General features: G+C 39.8%; 2 protein-coding genes across 2 annotated transcripts in view; one reads left to right on the top strand and one right to left on the bottom strand.

The window, feature by feature from the left end:
- Positions 1-19935, bottom strand: part of LOC129768868 (serine/threonine-protein kinase Smg1) — a 101290-nt gene that overhangs the window by 20260 nt on the left and 61095 nt on the right. The window lies entirely within an intron of this gene.
- LOC129768857 (histamine H2 receptor) lies at positions 1298-13240 on the top strand. Its single transcript, XM_055770796.1, has 3 exons — positions 1298-2540; positions 12016-12307; positions 12372-13240. The coding sequence occupies exons 1-3, from the start codon at positions 2137-2139 to the stop codon at positions 13113-13115; spliced, it is 1440 nt and encodes a 479-aa protein (XP_055626771.1). The 5' UTR covers positions 1298-2136; the 3' UTR covers positions 13116-13240.

The following is a 19935-nucleotide window of genomic DNA, read 5'->3' as shown; positions in this document are numbered from 1 at the left end:
AAGGAGTAGGCAGCACCATCTCAGAATGCAGTGAAACTTTAAATCTTCAAAAATAATCTAGATAACTTTTTGAAAAGAATCAAAGTTTTTTTTCAGAAATTTTTCTAAAAATTTATAAAATTTAAACTATAAGATTTTGGTCAAAGAACGCAATGCAATGGCATGATGCTTTTCTGTTCCAACCATGGTCTGGACCATCACTGACGTTTTGGTGATGAACAAGGCTGTGGCTGGACCATATCGGTTCTCATGTGCCATTGTTTACTTGAGTATACCTAACACTTTGCCGTCCGTACGTTTCGTAAAAAAAATATTAGCTTGGCACCGGCAGCGCTAATTCGGACTACTTGGCTTGTAGCCGCCCGTTCTTGACATTATCGGGAAATTATAAATTGCTAAGTTTTACTCATCGCTAATTTTCATAAGTTCTCAACACTGTTTCATTACTTTCATGAAATTTCGAAGATATACATGCGTAAATATTACAAACCTGTCCATATTCCCCCCAATATATGTGTGTCCATGTGGGTAATCGTCGAAACAATGTTCTTCTTTCGATCTGTTTCAATTTTAGTAAAAACATTGAAGAACATTCGGCCGATTAATTCGAAAAATAGTTATTGAAATGCACGAAACTGGATTTAAGTTTGAAGAAACTTGAGTTTCGAAAGATGTAATTGAAGTTATTCTGAATATCCGTATTTCCTCACCTCCCCTACTTATAAAAAACATAAAACTTGTTGGCGTGTGTAAGTTAATGTTACCTAAACAACACCCCACCAGAATGCAAACGATACTAAACTGCTGTCGCCGGCCACTGAGATACTATTGGCACGTAACCACTGTGGTGTCGCCGGCAGCCAAAGGGTTAATATGTACGAATCAATGGTGGAATGAATTGAATTGCGAAGAAAGAAAATGACTTTTTTTTCAGAATTCTGGAGATAAAATCCTAACAGTTACACTCTGGAAATTTTATTCGAACGAATGACCTACGGATACAGTTAAGCCATTTTCGAAAGGTAATGAATTTGATCAATACGGGACGCCAAATATGCAACTCATCGTCAAACAGGTAGTAAGTACACCACTAATGAGTAAAAACATTTCCATATCCATGAAAAGGTATCCAAAAAGTTTGCATATCACTCAAAACACGGTGTGCTTCCCCAAAATCTTGTTAATCGTAAAAAAAATCAGCTTTTGCTCTTTGCACATATAACAGAATGGTAATGGCAAAATCGGCGTACTTAGAGAGAAACAATCAGTCAGTCAGTCAGCCCTGAGGATTCTCACAATCCAAAGCCCACAAACCTCATCGGCTGGCGCGGCAGTCCGTTTTCAACCTTCAGGCCGGCTGAATGTGTTTGAGTCGCCGCGTTCGTGCCCTTGACAGCGTGGGTGTGTATTGAAGCAAAAGTAAGATGGATTGCAAAAACAAAACTACCGATAGTTTGGCGGTCAGTGACTACACTACTCTCCCAGTTTTCAAAATAAGTTCACAGTGAAAAAACACGCGTGTTCAAAAATATAAACGATACATCTTTCACTATAATCGAATATCGGCTAAACAAATATATAATTGATACGCGATCGCGCGGATGAACTCAACTGAAATCAACTATTCATAGAGAGTTTGATTTATTGTCTATTGGTGTGTAAACAGAGCCCGGAATGACAAGAAGTCGAAACGGAGACCACCGCTGGAAAGTATGATATGACTAATCCGGTGTCCAGCTATCGTTGCAAGTGTCACAATAAAAATCGTGCGAATAGTTCGATCAATTATTGTGAATTATTGGTGTTCTTAACCGCCTCGCCGGAAATACTTGTTTTGAATTTCAAATCTGAATTAGATTTGAAAAGGAGCACGTTTGCAATATGTGTTGTCTGCTATAATTATCTTCGAAAGTTAGTTCGATTGTGTGGTGTCGGATGAAAAGTAATAATTCGAGCAACATATGAATAGTGAACCAAAGCAGTAACTGTTAACAATTCCCTGGGCGCTATCCAATTCAAGACGAGGTTACAAATCTGGAGCAGCAAACTGAGGATGGTAGTTCATATAAGAAAGAAACAGAACAAAAGCAGGAAAGGATATATGTTTTGATTGTGTTACTCGATAAAGTGAATGCAATGGATCCGGAGGCAACCGAAACAACAACGATACCAGCGTTTACGGATCGTTTTTCGGCCATCAGTAAGGACCTCTCGATATGGGCCATCATCGATGGGGTGCTCATAGTGTGCATTTTGTGTGGAAATATTCTCACTATTTTGGCCGTCCGATACCATCGCCGATTGCGGCTGCTAATTTCGAACATGTTCGTATTGTCACTAGCATTCTCGGATATATTCGTGGGACTAACGCTACCCTACCATCTGGCTTTCTATATGGGACACGAGTTGGGTCGCGACAAACGATTATGTTTGTTACGATTTTTCATCCTCATCATCGCATGCGGTGTTTCCATTTGGAATCTCATTGCGATAGCTGTTGACAGATATATTGCCATCTGCTATCCGCTGCATTACGCCCGGTAAGTAGTCGTCAGACAGGTATCAGTACACTATATGATAAAATTACAGTGCAAATGTTTGATTTTTCGTATTCTATAGAGACAAACAATATATGTATAACCGAAAAATGAATTGATTTATTTATTGGGTGAAGACATATTGTCTGCCAAAAAATTCGAGGGGTTGTATCCGAGACACGACCGCTCAGGTGTAGACCTACGCATTCTTTTTTTTTTGAATTTGTTTATCATTTATCCAGCCCTATTCTGTATTCCGACGTATTTCCATTTCGTTCGAAAGTGATATTTCGCTCGAGTTATAATTTTGCATTCCATATTTCGACGTTTTGCCCATTTAATGTTCGAAAAGAAGCAGATCGAACGAAATGCAAAAACAACTCGAACGGAATAGAGAATGGAATTTTATCAAGTCGATCGAAATATTTCGAATCAATCGAAATACAGAATAAGGGTGATCATTTCATATATTATTTGCGAATACGTCGAAATTTCATAAATAACTTTTTAGTAAAAAGTGTCGGGGACCCTGAAAGGGTGGTTTTGTGGACCCTTTTCGATAAGCAACGATTCTTTCTTGCCTTTACGAGAACAATACACTAATTGGTCATATATCGGAATTTGTTTCTCTATATCAATGCATGCATTGCACTGAGTATTTAACGAGAGGCATCTTCCGTGCATCACCATTCAACAAGCATCAAGCACGCGTCTAACAGATGCACACAGTGGCAACGATAAAAATGAAACATCGCGAGAATGACCGTTTATGAAAAATTGTTTAATGGTTATATTATATTAATTGCAATGCCAGATGCACTTCAAGTGAAATATTCAATAGCGTTCACAGCGCGAGAGGAAACATAAAACACAAAACGAGCAGAACGACCTTTGTTGTTTCGGGCACAGAAAGATTCTGAGAATTTTCCTCAGCAGAGATGCAATACTTATACGCTAGCGACAGTTCGCTATCCTCCTTTGTTGTTACTATTCTAGCGGCTGCATAAGTTGCCCGTTATTGACAGCTCTGTTCGGGAAACCACACAAATGAACAGAACAAAGATATGGAGAAATGGGATTGCTTCCAATTTTCATCAATTTAAACCATATAGGATTATAGGATTGTAATGTACAGCATATCAAACAAATCCTAGAAAATTCCCGATTCGATTGGTACGCAAATCGTTACAATCCATTCGCAGCAAAAATAGTTATTAACGTTAACTTTATTTCATAAAAACGTGACCTGTTTTCTGATTTGGCACTCTTAATGAAAGACGTAGTCCTACGTCAAAAAAGGAAATACAAGATATTCTCCTCTGCGTCAATTTTTATTTATGCAAATTGATAACCTTCACAACATATTAACTGGGAGCACCCAGCTCAGCTCTGTATGACGAGCTTGATACATTTTTCAGAAGAATCGCACGCGACACGCACCTGCTCCATCGGCATCTCGTTCCAGATCTTGGAAATGAGCTTTTTGAATTGATCCATAGTGCTCAATCTATGTTCGCTCTGCTTGGCCGTACATAAAAGCCCAGAGGTTTAAGGTCCGGAGAGCTGGGAGGGCACCAGTGTTTGCCAAATGATCCATTCAGTGAAAAAATCGCTTTCGTTCGTTCAAATATGATCATACAGAAATCATTTCCCCCAGCGGCATTTTTTTGTTTTTACGTGCTACAAATCACGACACAAAATAGAACGAGACAACTCTGCATCGGTTCGCACTTCATGATATACCAGCACGCAAGCAAAACCATCATATACGCATTCGGCGCAGAAAATTCATTTTCTTATACATATACATATCGAAACTCTCCATGCATCGCGTAACAGCAGGATCATACGGACTACGCAAAACGAATGATTCATATTCAGCTCATGTAGCAGATCCTGATTTTTAAGTCTCAGAGAGTGCTGACTATATGATTATTTAGCTAGATAGAAGCAAAGGAAAGGGTAGTTAGATTATATTTTCCATTTTTAACGCTGCTATCCCTTGAAATATATATTTTTATATAGACCGCATAGTTTTACTAGCAACACCGTTCCAGTGAGAAAACAAACTCTCTCGTTTTATTTCTTCTCTCATTCGTTGCTCTCCGCAAATGGTGACCGAATTATGACGTAATTTTTCTTGTATCATTTATTGTTTTGCACTTGTCTGTGCAGTGGGTTTCGTTCTAATAGAACGGGACGATATATGCGGTTCAAACTTGTATGCAGGCTTCGAAAATGGTGTGCGATGTTTGGTACAGCTCGAATATGCAAATAACTCCTCTCTTGGTTTAATCATTTAGTTTAACACAAGTGATTACTGTCATTTATACAAATATCTGAATGATCCACTTATATTTGGTTATATGTTCGTGAGAGGTTACTTGCATGACACATTGTGTATTATTCGATTTTGATCGAAATCCAAACACTGGAGGGCACAAAAAATCTTATCGAGAAAATCAGTCAAATTCTCCCGACACCACGCTCGGACGATATTTGCCGTGCGCCGTCCTGTTGAAAGACGTAATGATCCTTCCCGTAGAGGTCCCGAAGTGCCGGGGCCACAACCTTCTCCAGAACCCCGGTCTTATGGTACGCGGGGTTAATTTTCAGGTTTTTTGGATACGACCCCCAAACCATTACCGACGCGGCACCCTGGAACCACGGAATGTTTATGTGGGACGGGGGATGCTAACCGAAGTCGATCATTTTGGACATTGTGCGACTGTTTAAATTTATTTCAAGTTTAATTTCAAGTTTAAAACTTTTGCAAGACAAAGAGTTTCTCATCAGAAAACATGAACTCCTGACCTGTGATTTCAGATTTTGTTTTCGCACTGATATATGGCGTGTTAGAAATTATGGTTTTTTCCTTACCCCTAAAGGAACAGAAAAATAACCATCTGTTCGTTCTTTAATTTGTGGACTCTGTAGATTACCCAGGATAACCCAGGGATAACCTCCGTGTTACAAAGAAAGAGCATTGCGTGTCATTAGGAACAAAGTATATATTAATTCCGATATATTGCAGAGGAGACGTTTTCCTTTTTTTCACCCATTAATATCTTCAACCGCTACGAAATATATCCGATGTTCTAATTTTCATTTCGTCGAGTAGTTATGCCCGCGCACACAGATTCACATCTCTTATCGCAATTCCGATCCTACTGCATCCTACTACTACCTTTATTATCTTCAGCAGCTACGAAGTGCTTTTGATTTTTGAATATTCATTCGAAGGGACCTTTTCAGGCCACCTATCAATAGCCGCCACGAAATGTATTTGATTTTAGAGTATTCGTTTCGTCGAGTGGTCGATAGTTCACGTTTACATAATCACATTACTCACCACAGTGAATCCTGATTCCTACCTCTCCCCACCAGCAACTATCCCGTCTTTAATAATCGCTAGGGAACCACGCTTTCGAGCGGTGAATATCATGCTAACATTCCTTCCCTTCCCCGGTGACTGTAAGGACGGGGCCGGCGTCGTTATTGACTATATTAAACTCGAATTCCCGAAACTTACACAATGAGAATGATTTGCTACTCGCTATCGTCATTTGGTAGTTTCTTTGTGCATATTCGTTGGTTCAGGTTAATCACGGAGAGCATCTTCGAAGTGTACAGTCTACCCAAACTTAAGATCAAGCTCAAGCTCAGGAAAACACGGACTCCTGACCTGCGTGCCACGAAAGTATCAGTTTGGCTCTGTCCAGCCTCTTCTTCGTTGTAGCCTTCGTTACTCCGTGACCCTTGCGTTTTTTCCACCGTATGTATCAAGTTTCAATAAAATCGAAGAGGGTCGCAGAACCTCTGTCCTTCCTCTCTCTTCCCCTTCCTCTTCCTCGACTGTAAAACTTCCTCTCACTCCACTCCATTCTCATTCCACTCACGCTCGTTCCGTCGCAACAACACTCGCAGTGATCTCCATTCCATACACTTTCACCATAATATTCCCACCATCAAGGACAGACATTTGGAATAGTCAAAAACGACGTGCTCCGGTGTTTCTTCCAAATTTTCGCGTTCCGGACAAGAAGCGACCTTGCGTATCCAAACCGGTGTAGATACTGCCTGAAACAACTGTGACCAGATATAATCTGGGTTAGGTAGAAATTTACCTTTCCATGATTCCTATTAACCTAGCCCGAAAGTATCGGTATGATCCTGTGCGTCTACTGTTCTGTGCCGCACTCCACTACACACCATGAGCTCCAACATTTTACTGGTTCCCTTTCGTCTATAGCACTTGCTGTCCTTCACCAAGATGATGTCGATGGAGACCTTGCTTTCGTTGCGTAGTCGACGTGGCTGTTGAAGTTCAGTCGATCATCAATAAGGTGTTTCAGTTTTTGCTTTGGGATTACCGTTCTGTGGCGATTTCCGCCCGTTTCACCACATTGCGGGTGCTGATATTCAACATTTCTGTCTTACAGTCCGCTATCTGCAGCTTCCAACTTTGCATCCGATCATGTCTATCGACTCGGTCACTAGCATTTCAACCCATTCCAATGACTCTCCGATCACCAGAACAACGATGTCATCCGCGAAACCAATGATCTGCAAGCCGCGAGGCAGATTCAGCTTAGTACACTATCTCACATGCCGTTCCATTGCGATGGACCCAGAATAGAGCCCTGCCGAACTCCTGCCGTAGTTGTAATTCGTCTCTGGCCCAAGTTGGTCTTTAGAGGCAAAAGAATTGCAAAGTTGAAAGCCCCTTTAACTCGTTCGTCGCCCAACGCGATCCGGCTGAGTTTCTTGTGAGGCCTAACTTGCGAATAAATTAATCAATGAAGGTCAAACTCTTTCGCATTTTTTTCCAATTTGAAGACATTATACGGGTTTCGCATGAAAGAGTAGTACAAGTCATCCATAATATAAATTAATAAAAAGTGTAGAAGAAACATTATATTTTTATGGTTTACATATCCCCAAAATTGATTTTTAGCTCATGTTTTGTCATCCCGATTTATGACATTAAATAACATAACAGAAAATGTCATGACTCTCAAATACTGGTAAGCATTTGTATAATATACATGGTACAGCAATATAAGATTAATACGAGCGAGTGAAACAAAAGACAATTAAGCTTTCCGCACACTTTGCCACATGCACGGACCAGACCGAAATAGATATTGCTCTCCTTCATGCGATCCTTTTTTACTCTTAGAAAACACTTTCCAACATCATTTTATAATCAGGTGCAATATTATCACGCATTTGCCGAACAACATCAATAGTCATGTGGATAGCGTGCTCGTGTAAAACAGTCTTGCGTCCTAGCCAGCCTTGGTTCGATCCCCATTGATGCCGTTTGAACTTTTTTTTGTGTGTAATCCCAAAAAAGACTACAAAAGAAAAAAGAAAGAGATGTCTGCTTCCATACATACAAACATTTTAAAACGTTGGGGGACATATGACATTATTTGTCTATTTGACGCTTCAAGGCAGGAAATGATATGTTTTGTCGAAAATAAAATGCTTTCTGAAAACGCTAGTTTGGGTGTAGTTTTTCAAGATTCCGCACAGATGATCTAGGACTTTTATTTCGCGAGTTTTGAGCATTATCGACTCCAGCCTTTCTATATGGCGTGGGAGGCCAGGTAGTCCCATGGATTGACGTCCACGTATCGGCATAGCTCTCTTAAGCAATTAGATTTACTCCATTTATCACCCGTCTAAGAGCGAACCTAACCAATCTTAATTGAACCTTCCTCTCTTTTAGGGTGTCATTGCTTTCTGTTTGAAAGCGTCCTCAGGCGTTAAGCAAATGGAACAAAGTACGCCAAGTGCCTCACTCCACAGATTAACAGATTAAAAATGTGTCAACATTGCCTAGACCTCCTAAAGCTAGATGCATCCCATGCTTCTGCTAACGTTTCCGTCAGTTCATCTGCGTTCATATCTAGGACGTCAGTGTCCACGCATAGTGGCACGAAATCATTATGGAACCCTCTTGAGACCTCAAGACTCCCTCCTGAATGTGATGTTAGCCCATGTCTTGAATGGCGGTTATTCCCGCGTTAATATCCGTCACCTACTGAGGAACAGGATACGTCTCCTGAATGGTTGCGACATCATAATTTGTTTCTGTCTTTGATTGCCACAATCGGTGTCGGTGTCGCAGTGGTTGAGGTTAATTGGGATACCTCTGTCTTCAAGTAAAAATACCCAGCTTGGCAACGAATCCAGCCCTGCTCGAGTAGTTACATCCCATCAGCGATATTACATTCGTAACGGGGCGAGAGATTAACACAATCATCAACTGCTGATAAAATGTGATATCCACCCATAATGATCCCCGGGTACACGATTTTGGGGGTGCAAAAATACCCCCTCAGATTCAGATTTTCAGAAGACCGATCTTTTCCATTTCGATTTTCGATTTTTTGGATCGATCTTTTGTACTCGAGAAAATCTAGAAACGTTTTTTTTTTTGCTTTCTATTCTTTCGATCTCAGAAATATTTTTTTGTAGATTTGTTTTTCAGTATATATTGATTTCAATCTCGACCAAAGAACACCTAACATTTGTCAACATTTGGATCGTTTCTTCTACGATTTACTCCTTTACCATTGCTGACAGAAACAGAACTGTACTGTAACCAGTGGCTCATATGATCATTGAACTAGATGTTGACATCAATTCCAGGCGAATCGTTGTTTTTTAGAAATGGCGCCAAAATCAAGAATCGGCTTCGACTATATGACAGACGTTGGCACGATTGGCTTTTATGGGATCGTTGTCAGCTGAGTTCGGAACAAATACCAGTTGTTGATTTCCTAATAACGCTTTTTCGATTAATTTATTCAACAAAACGAATACCCAGGAACATTTTTTTTGACTTTAAAATATTTTGAGGAACAAAACAAAATGCTTTTGATGCTTGAATAGAAATCGAAATTTTGTATTCCATGTTTAAAGACAACACTCCTTCATAATAAGCAGATAAATTGGAAAAAAAGCTTTTGATTTTTCAAAGATCGATTATTTGGTAACGATTTAATCAGTGGATCGATCCCTACGTCGTTTGGAAAATCGATTCGGCAAGATCGATTTTTTTTATGAAGACCGCCCAATCCTATTCGGCATACACCATATAAAAAATTGTGAAAGAAAGGGGGTGTAACTAGACCCTTCTGCACCAGGTGCGAAAGCTCCACTCGACGCCACTGGGTCTAACATCCCAGCCGGCCTTGGTTCAATCCCTGCTTGGCACCGTTTGGCTTTTGTTTTGTACAATTCTAAGCTGGCATTCAGTCTGAGAGAATGAGAGTTCTGATTCATATGTACAAACATTTAAACACCGTTAAAAAGATGCTTTTATTCGTGCATTTTACCCTTTAACACAAGAAAAGGCATTTTTTCTGCCAAACATTATATTTTTTCAGCCAACGCTAGTTTGGGTGTACCGTTCTCTGTTTTGTAGAGCATGCACCTCGGTTTCCCATTGCAGTCGCTGTCAAAGTGTCCCTCATTTCCGTATTTCCTGCACACTCCGGATCAGGTCCTTAACAGTCCTTCGCTAGGAGAACAATGTTCGAACATCTGAAACATCTGTTGCTGGGAACTTGCTGAGATTCCTGCATTCTATCGATTATTCGGGGGATAAAGTCAAATCATTTGCTCCGTCACCGGTCACCGAAGACTTTCCAACAAGCTTGTAAGATGTATTGTACAGTCATGCAGATGATCCGTATAAGCATATGAACGACACATTGGATGTCAGGTTGTCAGGCGTTTTCGTTTGAAAGAAAAAGCCTGCCGGTAATAAGTTAAAATTACATAAAATAAGGGAGGTCACATGTCACCATAGGTGGAAAAAGTCAGGTTTTCCCTTTCATCCTTCTGTGCTTGTTCGTCTTGAAATGTGAAATCAATATATTATATATTGATTTCTATAGGCTGTCAAAAAAGTCCTGCGGTATTTCCGCGAGGTGTCGTTGTAAGCGCGTAGTTCTAGTTATATTCATTGTATCGAGTCATACTATAGTTTATTGGAAAGGTATTTATACCTATAATATAGTCATTGACGCTATAATATAGTCATTGACAGTGTTTTGTTTGGTTAAGGCGTTCGTGAGTTATAGTGTCGCAAATATGGAGCAAAATATTTTACAGTACTACTATGACAAAGGCAAAAATGCATCTCAAGCTGCCAATAAAATTTGTGCAGTTTATGGACCCGATACAGTTTCCATTTCCACCGCACAACGATGGTTTCAACGTTTTCGTTCTAGTGTAGAGGTCGTCGAAGATGCGCCACGCTCCGGAAGGCCTGTCGTCGCAAATTTCGACAAAATCGCTGAATTAGCCGAGAAAGACCGGCATAGTAGCAGCCGTAGCATCGGCCAAGAGCTGGGGATAAGTCATCAAACCGTTAATAATCATTTGAAGAAGCTTGGATTCACAAAGAAACTCGATGTATGGATGCCACACACGTTGACGCAAAAAAACATCTTTGACCGTATCGACGCATGTGAATCGCAACAAAATCGACCCGTTTCTGAAGCGGATGGTGACTGGCGATGAAAAGTGGGTCACTTACGACAACGTGAAGCGCAAACGGTCGTGGTCGAAGCCCGCTGAAGCGGCTCAGACGGTGGCCAAGCCCTCATTAACGGCCAGGAAGGTTCTGCTGTGTGTTTGGTGGGATTGTCAAGGAATAATCTATTATGTGCTGCTTCCCTATGACAAATGCTCAATTCGGACCTGTACTGCCAACAACTGGACCGCTTGAAGGTAGCACTCATGAAGAAGAGGCCATCTTTGATAAACAGAGGCCGCATCTTCCATCAGGACAACACCAGGCCACACACTTCTTTGGTGACGCGCCAGAAGCTCGGATGGGAGGTTCTTTTGCATCCGCCGTATAGTCCGGACCTTGTGACTACCACCTGTTTTTGTCCATGGCGAACGAGCTAGGTAGTCAGAAGTTAGCCACAAAAGAGGCCTGTGAAAATTGGCTATCCGAGTTTTTTGCCAATAAGAAAGCGAGCTTCTATAACAGGGGTATTATGAAGTTGGCATCTCGTTGGGAACAAGTCATCGAACAAAACGGCGCATATTTGATATAAAACAGATGATTGTAACTAATTTTATGAACAAATGAAAATTCAAAAAAAAATACCGCAGGACTTTTCTGACAGCCTAATATTTATGAATGCCGTATATTTGCTAATTAAAGTGACTTTTTGTTCGAGGTTTGATTGTACTTGCAAAAAAGTGCAGAATTTAGGCAAATTCGATTTTTCAAACAGTGATTTCCCGGAAAATGGGAAACAAATCTTGAACAATAAAGTTCCTTTAGCGAAATAATCGAAGTTACCCCAATGGCTTTCGTCAAAATCTATTTTTTACAACTTAATCGTTAATTTGTCATTATTTATTTATTTATTTTTGTCTCGTGAAAAATTGCAAAATTAAAATATATGCATCACTATCATTTTTTCTTCCATTATTGCAGTGTGATGACAAAGAAGGTCGCTTTCGTCATACTGAGCTGCGGGTGGTGCCTTGCCATCCTCATTGCAACCATCCCACTTGTCTGGAACAAATGGGAAACGGCGATGGAGTGTGAGTTTGATGAGCTGCTCCACCCATGGTATGTGGCTGGGGTAATAACGCCGATATTCTCAATCATATGGATTTGTTTGTTTCTCGTTTACTGGAGAATATGGCGCGAGGCAGTGAAACACGCCAAACAACTGCGAGCACACAATTCCCAGGAAGAAACGTCCGATTGGAAGTCCGTGCAGGTAATATTTCAAATGCGTGTCGCAAATGCAAGATGAATAGCTTATTCTTCCCGTTCCGTTACAGGTTGTTCTGCTGATAATGGGATGCTTCACATTTTGCTGGCTACCATATTTCGTCGTGATATTAACTCAAATAAATACAATCTTTGAACACAGTTCACCGACAGCTTACAAAGCGGTTTTCTCACTGGCAATGGCCAATTCAATGATGAATCCATTGATTTACGCATGGAAGAATACCAATTTTCGCTATGCATTCTCACAATTGTTGCGTTGTCGAAAGCCCGATCGTTTCGACGAAAATCCTCGAGCAAAAATGTCGAATAAGAAGAAAATTAGACGCAAGCGAGATGTTGATAACAGAGTACGGCGTACCATGAACGGTAATTCATCACACATTAATAAAATCAGCATAGAGTCCGTGACACAAGGACATGATCATGAGATTACATTCATCTCGACGCTCCATGAGGAGGCCATAAACAGTACGCCGATCCAGCAAGTAGTGGGAAACCTCAGTAATGGGAGAAACAACACTTCAACTGAACCAACCAGCATAACGACACATATTATCAAAGGAAATTTGATAATAAATAACTATAATGTATACGAAGGAATTCTCGATGTTAGAAATGACAGCACCAGAAAGTCTAGTTCATGGTCCAGCAAAGGACCACTGGATAAAACTGATGAAGGGGAATATCGGGCTGGAGATGTGAATCGAAATAAAACCAATCACAACTGTGATAATGATGAAATTGCGGGTATTAGTAATCCTAGTTTTCTAGAGGATGTAACTAAATTATAGAGTAAAAATCTTTGTACAAACTATTTATTAGAAGTAACTACTATACGATTTTTTTATAATTAATGGCATGTTTAACAGCCATTTGTATAGAGTCTATGTAAACTGTTTTCCTTGAAATAGATTGGTGAATAGAATTTACAAGCTATGTTTTACTTTAAATCTAACGACTCTCATAACAAACAAGAAACACATACGGCTTCATAAAAGAATTAAAAAGGGCTAATGCAGTATTGAAATGTTGTTTCCATCAAAATGAATTCCATCCGAACGGCGAATAAAAAGTTGTCTTCAATTAATCACTCAAATAAAATTAAGTAACACATGTAATTTTGTTTGATAAACCACAGGAACAGGAAGTTTTCGTAGTGGAATGGTTACGAACAAGACTCAAAACTCTTCATTGTTAATCGTATAATTTATCTTCTTCAAGAGTTGAGACCGGTTGCATAGTCTGTAACAAGAAATATTCAATCACATCGCTGTATCTTAAAAACAACCCTAGTGACATTCTTTTCATATATAATGAGCATGGGATCATAGATAACCTTCACGACGCCGACTGGAATTCAGCCAACACCAGTCTGGTCATGTACATCGCTCAGTCCATAGTCCAAAAGTATTTTTTGCAGATTTAGAGACTTCTAACTACACAAAAAAGATGTTTCAAATTTCTCATGTATCGTTCTATTCCGATGGTTAACAAGTCCTAAAAACATACCAAAGGATCTCATTTAATTGCACTGCGGAATCTAGAAGACGTACGTAAGCAAGATTTCACGTGAATCTTATCTGTTTTTTCTTGGTCATAGATCGATTGATAAAATCGAGTGGTATAAAAATGGATAAAAATATAGATATGAGATATGAGAATTCAACCTGCAGACTCGTAACATGTTTCTTAACTATATTTGTTCTACTGATAACTGCTTTTTGATACTTTACATGAAACGAGGATAGTAGCTAGAAACATTTAATTTTGGGTTTCTAGAGATTTGAATAGAATCTAGATCAGACGAAATGATGAAATGAGCTTGAGCTTGGGTAGACTGTACATTTCGTACTTGCTTTCCGTGATTGACCTGAACCAACCAAATTGCACGAAGAACACACAGAATGACGCTTGGGACTTATTAGCACATAAACCGGGCTAACTACGGTTGGAATGGTTCTGGCTAAGCACACTGTGAAAATTAAAAAACATAAGTTTTTGGAGTGCAAGTTTCTCTGTATTTCACTAATTACGCATCACTTGGTAAACCACTTTGTCGTTGGAAAAAAATTAGGAAAAAAAACTGGGAAAATGAATCACGTTGTGCGTTGCTTTTATGTTTGTCGGAAGTTGGTGGGGTGATTATCCTGTCGGCTCCACTCGGCTCGCCCGGGTGCTGTTCGTTTGTAATGTTGCTACTTATTTCATCTCGCTCTCGCACGTTGCGGAGTGATACGATGGAATGAAATGGAGAGCAATTGCTTCGGGTAGTGAATGGAAAATTTCTGTTGCTGACAAAATGGAGGATTTCAATTGGTTTGTCCTGACATGTCAGAACACGTAAGCGCTCGCTACACGTGGCGCGAACAGGACTAGCAAATCATTCTCGTTGTGTAGTTTTCGGTGATTCGAGCTTTAAATAGTCAATAACGACGCCGGCCACGTCCTTACAGTCACCAGGGGAAGGGAAGGAATGTTAGTATGATATTCGCCGTCCGTAGGCCAGAGACGGGTGCTCCCGTGGCCGAGTGGTGAGCGTCACACCTAACATGCCGGGGGTTCGGGTTCGATTCCCGTTCTGGTCGGGGAAATTTTTCTTCAAAGAAATTTCCTCTGACTTGCACTGTGGTCGCGCGTATTCTAGAGCTTGCCACTCAGAATGCATTCAAGGCGTGTTATTTGGCATAGAAATCTCAACTAAGTACTAATGAAAATGACGCAAGTAATAGACGGCGGAGTTCCTCTAGGAACGTTAGTGCCATATAAGAAGAAGAAGAAGGGCAGAGACGGACGAAATGATGAAGTGATGTACAATAACTACCTTCAATTGTAAAACTAGCTCTATAACCTTCATGCTATACAAATATTGATAACAGATACAGAGTGATTTCATGAAGGATTTCAAAACTGTTTGAATTTATCGTATTGAATTCAGTGTCCTCGTACTTATTCGATCAGATTTCAGAGTTGTGATCAACATGTATTTTTCCCGGGCGATTCACGAACTTGGTAACTTTTTGCAATCAAGCCGTCGACAGCATAATAGAAACGTGACGCAATCCATACATAACTATCAGCCGTTATTGACAAGATTCATCAGAACTTCGTAATCGCTAGCTAGCAAAGCTAGATGCCACTGGAATTTTGCTAAGATGGGTCGAATCTCAAAAGACGCCAATCAACGCAAATGTTAGACGTTAACCTTCGGTAGGAAGAAGGAACTAACTCATTCACGACCAGGCTGTAAAAACAAAAACTCCAATCTCCTAGAATCATTTTTTCCGTTCTTCAATTTTCCGGAAAATGACAAAAAATCGAAAAAATCGCCAAACAAAAACATTGGCCACAACCTACATGTTTCATCCTGTAGGAGGTTTAATCCAATGTTTTTTTCCTACATCACAATGTGTGGTCTTTTATCAAAAAAATAATTTAGAAAAGTTGACATATTTTCGCATTTTATTAGGTTTTGTTTTTTGTTAGGTTATGCACTCTCCGCATATACGAGGTTATGCACTCTCCGCATATTCGAGTGTCGTGGAAAAATAGAGTTAAGACAAAAAACAAGGTGATTTTCGTAATCTACGTTTTATTTATTTTTCTACATAAACGCCATAACGTTCGAGGCATTTTTCATAGCGTGGCACGAGTTTTTCTATTCCGAGTGTTCAGTGTTATCGAATCGTTGACCGCCGAACGCCTGTTTCATCACCGGGAATAAGTGATAGTCGCTAGGGGCGAGGTCTGGGGAGTAAGGAGGATGCTCGAACATAGTCCACTTGAATTTTTTCAATTGCTCTTGAGTTACGCAAGCAGAATGGGGCCGCGCATTATTGTGGATGAGGAACACTCCTTTCGTCAATAAACATGGCCTTTTGTTCTTAATCACGGTTCTTAATCGGTCCAAAACTTCACAATATCACTGAAACTTATTTTTTGTAGTTGATTTAAATCGCTTTTTTGCCCAATCAAGTTATACAAAATTGAATGAAATTGATAGTAAGTGGCAGCTGAAATATTAAGCTATGATCGGATGCCAAAACCTTACCATATGGGTGTTTTCCAAAGACATAAAAAATTATCAAAGTTGCTGTTCGATTTTTCGAACACTTGGTATAAAATGCATAATTGCATAATTAAGTCCCATCCCGAGTCTCCAAAAGTTTCTCTGATATATACTGCCTTAAATTGCTGTTTTGCACCCTAGTTCGACCAATCTTGAAATATGAAAGCGTCATCTGAAATCCGTACTTCCAAGATGGGATGACGAAAATCGAATCAGTGCAACGACAGTTCGTCTTTCCGAATATTACCTTGGTGTGATCCGTATCGTCTTCTGAATTACGAGAGCCGATACCGATAGATAGTCTGTATTTCCTACAAACCAGACGAAATCTAGCGAGGTAATTGTTTGTTGTTGATCTTGTAACCAACCACACTCGTACGACGTTCACACTAGTTTAGATCGCAAACGCTGGAATTGTTCTAGCACTACCAGGGCTTCATTGGAAATTTGACGATTATATAAACGGTTATTCCCTGATGTTCCCTGATTCTCCAGTAATTTATCAGAAAATTCCAGTAGTTCTTAAAACATTTAATTAGCAAAAATTATGAAACTTGTGAACGTATGTCGATATCTTCTAATGAATTAATTGTTTGTGATTTTTGATTGAGTTCAACGACGACTGAGAAAAGTCGTAAAAGGTAAGAAATTTGATTCATTAATACATATCAAAGTTATCTTGAAGTATTCTCAAACACTAGTACAGAACGAGTCATTTTCATTTTGATTCGGATCCATTTTATCGAAACCTTTACGATTTTAACAAAATATTTTTTTCTTGCAAACTTTTGGCTTTCTTCTGTGGATATTCCAAGAACACACATTTCTGAAGAACTCGAAAACTAGTACTAATACTAGTAATTTTATAGTAAAAGGTAGTTTTAAAGGGTTGCCTAGAAAATCACTCAATGAACAGCGATTGGACCCATGAACGTGCGCTTAGTAAGAAAACGTGGATGTGTAAGGGTATTGATAACAAAAAAATAAATTTTGGGCGGACGAAGTTTGCCGGGTCAGCTAGTTCTATATATAAACGATCTCGTCCACCGTCTGTCATCGAGAAAATTATTCACTGCTGACGATCTGAAAATCTTCTGGGTGATTTCATCAGTCATGCAAACTGACATAGATCTACTTTTGTTTTGGTGCGATGAAAATGGTATGAGCGAATCTTAGAAGAGTTGACTTTATCCGGTCCATTTCATACAGTGATCTCTTGGCATAAAATTCCGAGACCAGGTCTGGCTTGCCGTCTGCTGCACAATTTTCCTTGAATCCTACATTTATTAAGTCTCCTACGTCTATGTTTCGATGCTCTTATTAGTTAATTTGCAGCAGTATAACGAAAACAGTCAGCCGACAGCTCCACCCGGACCAAAGATGATGGAAACTTTGTGTCCTCTGGATAGAGTCGATACGTCATTTACAACAGGAAAGGCAAGAGTTTCGAACGGAAACCTTGGGAGCTGGGAGCAACCGGTCGAACTGTGAAATATCTGGCCAGAATGAACATTACTATGTGGAAATATTTTTCGGGGCTTGCGGTGAACGGTGAGATATGCCGTACGAAGTGCCTGCCGGAAGTTGCGACCTTCATCAAGAAGTATCACGCGAAGGAGGGTGTGATTTTCTGGCCGGTCCTGGCCAAGATATCACATCATTATGCCAGAAGATCACTGGAGGAAATGGACCGGCTGAAGATAAACGTTGTACTGAAGACCGCCAATTCTCCCAGCGTCTCCCAGCTGTGACTGATAAAAAAAAATTGTGCGTACTTCAAATCATTCATCTTTTCATCGTCCATAGCTAATAATCCAGTCATGTGCCGTATTTTCGGGGAAGGAATAATAAACGTAGAAATTAAAGAAAATTTGGTCCATTGAATCATCCTTTATAGGTTTTTATTCCATCACCATCCGAAATTAGTCCATTTTTTCAATGTATACGTTACACAACGCGCACCAACAGGAGAATTCAAAAGGACCTATACCGAATCATGTTTCCTACCATCAATGGATGACCTTCATCATAAAGAAGGATCAATCAGGAATATCCAGAGAGAATGTTGGTGTTCAGAAGATTGAGAAAAATTGAATTGAATTATATTTGTAAACGCTGGTAAATTGTTTTTTCCTCTATTATAGTGACTTTCAACACTTTTGACTGGTTCGTCACTTTTACTTCCATTTTTGGAAGAATGTCGGAATTAAATTGCATATATCAATATTTGAACACCAAAAGCACAACTTCCCCAAACAACATAATTTTGGATACCCTGTTCTGAACTATTCCACTCAAAGCGTTTTGTATCAATCAGAACAAATAGTAGTTGAAAGAGGCAACGTCTGGGCTATAAGGCGGGTGAACGAGAATTCCCCATCCTCGATTTTTTCCAAATAATTTTTAACAAACAGCCGAACGTTATTATGATGTAATATTATCGACTCGTGTCTGATCGGATAATCTGGACGTTTTTCGGCTATAACTCGCTTCATACGGATCAATTGTTCTGCAGGAGTCTCCATTAACCGTGTGACCAGGTTTTAGCAGCTCATAATAGATCAAATTCTTTTGATCCCACCAAATACTGAGCATTACTTCGGTACCATGAATATCCGGCTTCGGCGCTGATGTTCCTGATTGGCCGGATTTTACATACGATCTTTTACGTTTTGGTCTATCGTAGTGAGCCCATTGTTCACCCCCGGTAACGATTCGATACAGAAAAAACTTCTTTTTGTACCGTTCAAGCAACATTTCGGACATGCAAAATCGTCATTCGACATCTCTCGCTTCCAGAACATAATTTCCTTGTTTTTGAATCTATACTGCGGCTCTGAGTCGCTTAGAAATACACTGATGAGCGCAAAAAAATCCACCCCTTTTTGAAATCAAAGAGTTCCAATATTAAAAGTTTTTTCAAACTTTTCGGTATTCCAGTCAATGCTAGGCAAAAGTAGGTAATTAGTAGACCATTTTGCCATTTCAGTATCGTTGATTTATTTATTTTATTTTTTTTATTTAAAAAATTTATTTAAAAAAGAAAAAAATTGGTTTTTGCTCCTAACGCATTCCTCGATTTTGACAGCTTGTTGTTTACATCTGACACAAACAGAAATTTCGTAGTTGTTCAGTCGACTTTTCGTGCGTAGTGACGTGTTTTTGACGCTGAGAAAGATTCCTGAAAATGGATGGAAAGCAAATCTCCACACAGGTCCGAAATTTGATTGCGCGTGTCTTCCAGTGTATGGTGTCTCAACGAAACATTGCTGAGAAATAGGAGGTAAGAAGTGGTGCTCGTCATTCGGAAGCATCAGAAGTTCGTCAGCATGACCGATCGACCAGGAAGAGGACCGAAACGTAATGATTGATGCAATAATGGGCATGCTAATCATCCGGGAAGTAAAGAAAAATCCACGAACGACCATTCGGGCGATTTAAAAAAGGTTGGATCTGGATCTTTCCGATCGCACCATTCGTCGACGCTTGATGGAACGGGACCTGAAGAGCTACTTCGCCAAAAAGCATGCGTCGGTCGACTCCAA

Source organism: Toxorhynchites rutilus, chromosome 1 (assembly GCF_029784135.1).
Source record: "Toxorhynchites rutilus septentrionalis strain SRP chromosome 1, ASM2978413v1, whole genome shotgun sequence".
Classification (NCBI taxonomy): Eukaryota; Metazoa; Arthropoda; class Insecta; order Diptera; family Culicidae; genus Toxorhynchites; species Toxorhynchites rutilus.
The sequence above is the reverse complement of the archived record's forward strand: the minus strand, read 5'-3'. Positions and strand labels throughout refer to the sequence as shown.

Excerpts from the sequence above, each read along its gene's own strand:
- LOC129768857 (XM_055770796.1), top strand. The coding sequence starts at position 2,137 with ATGGATCCGGAGGCAACCGAAACAACAACGATACCAGCGTTTACGGAT. Across the intron at positions 2,541-12,015 it reads TATCCGCTGCATTACGCCCG|TGTGATGACAAAGAAGGTCG; the intron begins GTAAGTAGTCGT and ends CCATTATTGCAG. Across the intron at positions 12,308-12,371 it reads CCGATTGGAAGTCCGTGCAG|GTTGTTCTGCTGATAATGGG; the intron begins GTAATATTTCAA and ends GTTCCGTTACAG.